This window comes from Prosopis cineraria, unplaced genomic scaffold (genome assembly GCF_029017545.1).
Source record: "Prosopis cineraria cultivar Desert tree isolate PC_DT_omini unplaced genomic scaffold, ASM2901754v1 PC7, whole genome shotgun sequence".
Lineage (NCBI taxonomy): Eukaryota > Viridiplantae > Streptophyta > Magnoliopsida > Fabales > Fabaceae > Prosopis > Prosopis cineraria.
The window spans coordinates 36,800,375-36,805,825 of NW_026555338.1; the positions used below are offsets into that span (position 1 = coordinate 36,800,375).

A 5,451-nucleotide genomic window follows, 5' to 3' on the forward strand; every position below is an offset into this window, starting at 1 on the left:
ATTAACGATGTAAATAAAATAAACTAAAGAGATCTAGAGTAACCAAAAAAAAAAATACTGAAACTTATACCAAAACACATTAAAACTATAAGAACTAATAGTTATACTTTTCCTAAAATTTCAAGAGAGACAAATAAAACTATTTTATATAAAAATGAACAGAATTTAACATTGAGAATGATTCACATGAAATTGAGAATTTATAAATTTTATGAAATCTACTATTTTAAAGAATTAAATTATTAAAAAGATTCAAAAAAATTCATGGAATTTAGCCTCACATTATTTCCTTCCTTTAATATTTTATTATGGTACAGATGATGATTCATACTAACCCTAACTTAACCCTAACCCGTACTAGTCTGTTTTCAGTGCTTAATAGTTTGTTGAGCATCAAAGTGCTCATCACCTAGCAAGAAATATGGGCCATTCAAATAGCCTAAATTTTTTTAATTTCAATTTCAATTTTTATTTTATAAAAATAAAAATTTATAATTTTTTTAAAAAATATATTTATCATCTATTGATTTAATTTGAGTAGTTTAATTTAATGTTATAATTTTTATAAATTAACTATTTAAATGGACATTTCAGATTTAATATTAAGTTTTTGCCAACAAGATCTAGATTTAAAATTTTTATTTTTTATTTTAATCTTATATTTATTAAAATTAATATTTAACTTAGATAATTCAAAGTATATTTAGATAATTAATTTATAAAAATTAAAACATTAAATTGAACCTCTCAAATTAAGTAGTACTGTTCAGATTGACTATAAATATATTTATAAAAAATTTATAAATTTTTTATTTTAATAAATATAAAATAAAAATAAAAATAAAAATATTTAACTTGGATCGTCATTAAATCAACAAATTTAACTGTGGTTCGGAGGAGGGTGGGAAGAGGAAGCCAAGTCCGTCAGTTAAGAGAAGGAAATCTTATCTTTCCGCGCTCTTTTTGCCCCAGTCCTAGAAATGGCTGCCATAGTTACTCATCTCCACCTACTCCCCAACCTTACGCGCTTCAAGTGCACCAGAACAGGAGCCGGTACAGGTCTGGAAACGCGTGGGCTCTGCGTAAGCTCGGTTCGGTGCTCCTATGGAGTTTTGAGTGAGAATCGCCAAGTGACATTGACTAATAAGAACGATTCCTTAGAAATCTGCCGAGTTCTTAATGGCATGTGGCAAACCAGCGGTGGCTGGGGCCGAATCGACCGAGACGCCGCCGTCGAAGCGATGCTCCAATATGCCGACGCAGGCTTATCCACCTTCGACATGGCCGACCACTGTACGTATAGAAAAGTTCTCAGACGCTCTCCACGCGTCCTATTAACGTTTTGCGCCATGTCAGATAACTTCTTCTTACGTGTCTAAGGGGCCCCTGGCTGCGTCTGTAGTTAATTACCGAAAAACGAATACCAAATAAATTTTTTTTAAAGGGAGAAAATTAAAGGTGGATACTGGAGAGTGAGCAGAGAAGTCGATCTAGGATAGAACAGTGACACTGCTGTCCACGTGTCTCTATTTTACTTGGTTATTAGAACGAAAGAAACTGCTGAAGTTATCTAAGCACTGAACGTTAGTAGGCACTCGTGTTTGGAAATGGCAGTGTTAGTGCGTCATCCGTTGAGTAAATTCACTTTCAATCCTGATGAAATACTAACTAGGAGGGGTGTTACAGCACGAAAATGTAAGCATCTGAGGCCATCTCAATGCGTGCAAACAGAGGATAGCCGGCGCATTGTATTCAAGAGTGGGAACGATTCATTAGAAATTTGCCGGGCTGTGAATGGGATGTGGCAAACGAGTGGTGGGTGGGGCAGAATTGATAGAGATAATGCTGTTGATGCTATGCTTAAATATGCTGATGCTGGGCTCACCACTTTTGATATGGCTGATATATGTATGGAACTCAATCGATTGAACTTACTTTTACTTGCCTCTTTGTTCGCGAAGGAAAAAGATTGAGCCAGCTTATCTTTTATGGCAATTGAAATTTTTCTATAGACTCTTAAATAACTAACGAGTTGGGCAGCCTTTGTGATTGTAGGATGTTGTTTATGTTTATTTTTAACGTAAGCTGCTCTTTGTAAGTTCGCTGAAATAAATGTGAATTGTGCAACGTATGGTAGCCTTTTTTGAACTTTGCAGATGGACCTGCTGAAGACCTGTATGGCATTTTCATCAATCGAGTTCGTCGCGAGCGCCCACCTGAATTCTTGGAAAAGGTCAGAGGGTGAGTTGATTATGTGACTTGATTACTTTTTCACTGATCGAAGCAAATTTCAAGGAGTTTACAAGCTTATCCACCAATCATGCTTTGTAGAAACTTTTAGATTTCTAAGCAAGTTAGGGAAGTTATTTTCTTTCCTATTGTGTCATGTAATACAGTCTCACCAAGTGGGTGCCACCGCCAGTTAAGATGACCAGTAGCTTTGTAAGAGACAGCATTGATGTTTCACGGAGGAGAATGGATGTTGCTTCCTTGGACATGCTTCAGTTTCATTGGTAATTTTAATCTTGGGAGAATTACATGTAGGTCACATATAAGAAATGTAATTACTTACAACTCTTGTTCACTTGTAAATGCTGAAGTTTAACATGTAAATATAGAAGTTTAACTTAGACTGAAAAAATAATTAATTTCTTCATTTGGGACTTGATTGTAATTCCCCCTTTAATCTTCCCTTCACTTTTGTGGTTGTTTGATGTCTTCTGGCTGTTAGAGGGTGAAATCACACTAATTGGTAATTCCTGTCAACGTGTCAACTGTTTAATTGGTTTCTAACTCAGATTAATGATCAATATTTAGAATAATATCATCCATATTGTTCGCCATTGCCGAACAAGCTGTTTATTCAGCTCGAGTGTGCTTCTCAAATGAGTGTTTGACTTAATTCATCTGGCTGAACTACTTTGGCAGTTAATTTTGATCCCTCTTGAGTCTATTTTCTTTTGTTTGAGAAAATTTACTCTCTGATTGATATAGGTGGGATTATTCAAATCCTGGCTACCTAGATGCACTAAAACACCTCACAGATTTAAAAGAAGAAGGTTAGTGTTATTTCGGAATAATTGCATCGAATTCACATGCAAGTCCTAACCTCTTGATTTGATTGAACAGCTTAACGTAATTATATGCAGGTAAAATCAAGACTGTCGCCTTGACAAATTTTGATACTGAAAGACTGCAAATAATTCTTGAAAACGAGATTCCGGTTGTGAGCAATCAGGTAAATCCACGTCCTCTAGTTTTGCTTGTTAAATATTCAATTGTTATTAGCATTACTGATGTTTTCTTCACAGTGACTGAAAACTGAGTTCCATTGGAACTTTTTTATCGTCAGGTACAACATTCAATTGTTGACATGCGTCCCCAACAGAAAATGGCAGAGCTTTGTCAGCTTACTGGAGTCAAACTTATAACGTCTCTCTCTCTCTCTCTCTCTCTCTCTCTCTGCGTGTGCGTGTGACACACACCATCAAATTTGCACCCACTGTTTCTTTTTCTTTGAAATAGTCCATGGTTGATGTTCACCAGTATGAAGGGAATGTGGCTGGAAATTTCGAAACCCCAACAAGCTTATACCCTAAATTTATTTGAATTTTAAATTTCTCGGCTGGAATAACAATTTGTTGTATTCTTGCCATAGAGTGCTAGGGATCTGCGTTTTTAGCAGCAAACCATCACCAGTTAGCCAACAAAAGTTAAGATTTCTTCCTGAATATATCATTTTCTGTTGCAGGTATGGAACTGTATTGGGGGGCCTATTGTCTGAGAAGTTCCTTGACACCAACGTAACCATTCCTTTTGCTGGTCCTCCATTAGACACTCCCTCCCTCCAGAAGTACAAAAGGGTATGAATTCATGTCCTCCATTAATTATCAGGAGTTGGTTTAAGAAACTTAATCTATTGAATTTTCTTCTACGTCTGATTTCATTGTACTGAAAACTTTGTTAAGTAGACAAGCAAAAGGATAAAAGTTTGGCCTAGTGCAGGCGAGAGGACAACAATACTAATTGGCTTTCTGTCTGTATGAGACCAGCAGGAGAAGTGGGCTTTAAATTTTTGTCCTTGTATCTTCATCATATTCATGTGTTTCACTATTTTGCATATGTAACAGATGGTAGATGCTTGGGGAGGATGGAATTTGTTCCAGGGTCTACTTCGGACACTGAAACAAGTGGCTTCGAAGCATGGGGTTACGATTCCAACTGTTGCTGTCAAGTACATACTTGATCAGGTAAAGCCTATTCATTTTAGTGTCAGAAAGTTGCATATCATTTTGAAATGTCAGGGGACGTTAGACGAGCGCATATGAATATCCTTTTCATTCTGGTTTTGTTCAAACTTTCAGCCCACTGTAGCAGGATCAATGATTGGTGTCAGACTTGGCCTGTCTGAACATATTCAAGACACGAATGCCATCTTTTCGCTTGTTCTTGATGAGGAGGACGTCAACAGCTTAAAAGAAGCCTCAGGGAAAGGAAAAGATCTGCTTAAAGTGATTGGTGATTGTGGAGATGAATACAGGCGTGCATGATCACTTGGCACATCAACCACAACCAGGTCTATGTATTCAAATCACATCGAAGAGAAAGGAAAAGGGAAAAAATATAATATACATAAAATATAATAGCTATAGCTCTATGCGACTTTCGTCTTGTTTCTGTGTAATGCACAGAAAAATGTATCCCACTAACGTTCAAGTGTGTCAATAGAGGAATTAGTACTTGATGCTTTCATAAACTAGGCAATAATAATATATAAATTAACAAAGGGCACTAGTAATGATAGATAACATATTAAATGGGGCAGAAACAACATAAGGAGGACTGGAGGAGAGTGACCAAATTCGCCCCGTCAAAAAGGAAAACAAAGAGGATGAAAATTCAATGTCCGTAGTAATGAGTTCATCCTTGAGTGAACGGGTCCGAAGAACTCTTCAGGTTACGGAATAAAACGAAAAGCCCGTTGAGCTGATGAAAAACGAGAAGCCTGTTCATAAAGCAGAAGCATAAGATGTTATCCCCTGCCTCGAGGCAGATAACCATGCCTCTCTGCTGTAATTCCAGGTTTAACCTGTTGTCCTGTACTTCTATTTTATTGGGGGGGAAAACAAGAAGAAGGAATATATCGGTCATTTAAAAAATAATGATAAATCTCAAGTCTTCGGTGAACGGTTAGTCTCTCTTCCGTGGACGGTTTAGTCTCCCGATACATTTTGCTTTCTTGCCTATTTCTCTCATGCATGCCCTGATGACATATGATGGGAGCTCTGGTTTAATTCCTCCTACATTCATTACATCAATTAAACAATGCTATATTGTAATATAATAAAATATGCTCGTTTCATAACAATATTGACGAGTGTTTTTCATTTTTATTTTGTTTAAATATTAATAAAAATTTTGTTAAATATATGTGTGATCTTCATTTTTTTT

At 36.2% G+C, this 5,451-nt stretch overlaps 1 protein-coding gene across 2 annotated transcripts; it reads left to right on the forward strand.

Annotated features, from left to right (window-relative positions):
• The first annotated feature begins 887 nt into the window (after positions 1–887).
• Positions 888–4,756, forward strand: LOC129315717 (perakine reductase). Of its 2 annotated transcripts, none has more exons than XM_054959692.1 (9): positions 888–1,293; positions 2,157–2,241; positions 2,397–2,513; positions 2,995–3,059; positions 3,150–3,238; positions 3,353–3,432; positions 3,752–3,863; positions 4,131–4,250; positions 4,365–4,756. In XM_054959692.1, the coding sequence occupies exons 1-9, from the start codon at positions 981–983 to the stop codon at positions 4,548–4,550; spliced, it is 1,167 nt and encodes a 388-aa protein (XP_054815667.1). In that variant the 5' UTR covers positions 888–980; the 3' UTR covers positions 4,551–4,756. The 2 variants fall into 2 exon arrangements, with proteins under 2 accessions (XP_054815667.1, XP_054815668.1); XM_054959693.1 differs by lacking the exon at positions 888–1,293 and adding an exon at positions 1,387–1,908.
• The last annotated feature ends 695 nt before the right edge of the window (positions 4,757–5,451 follow it).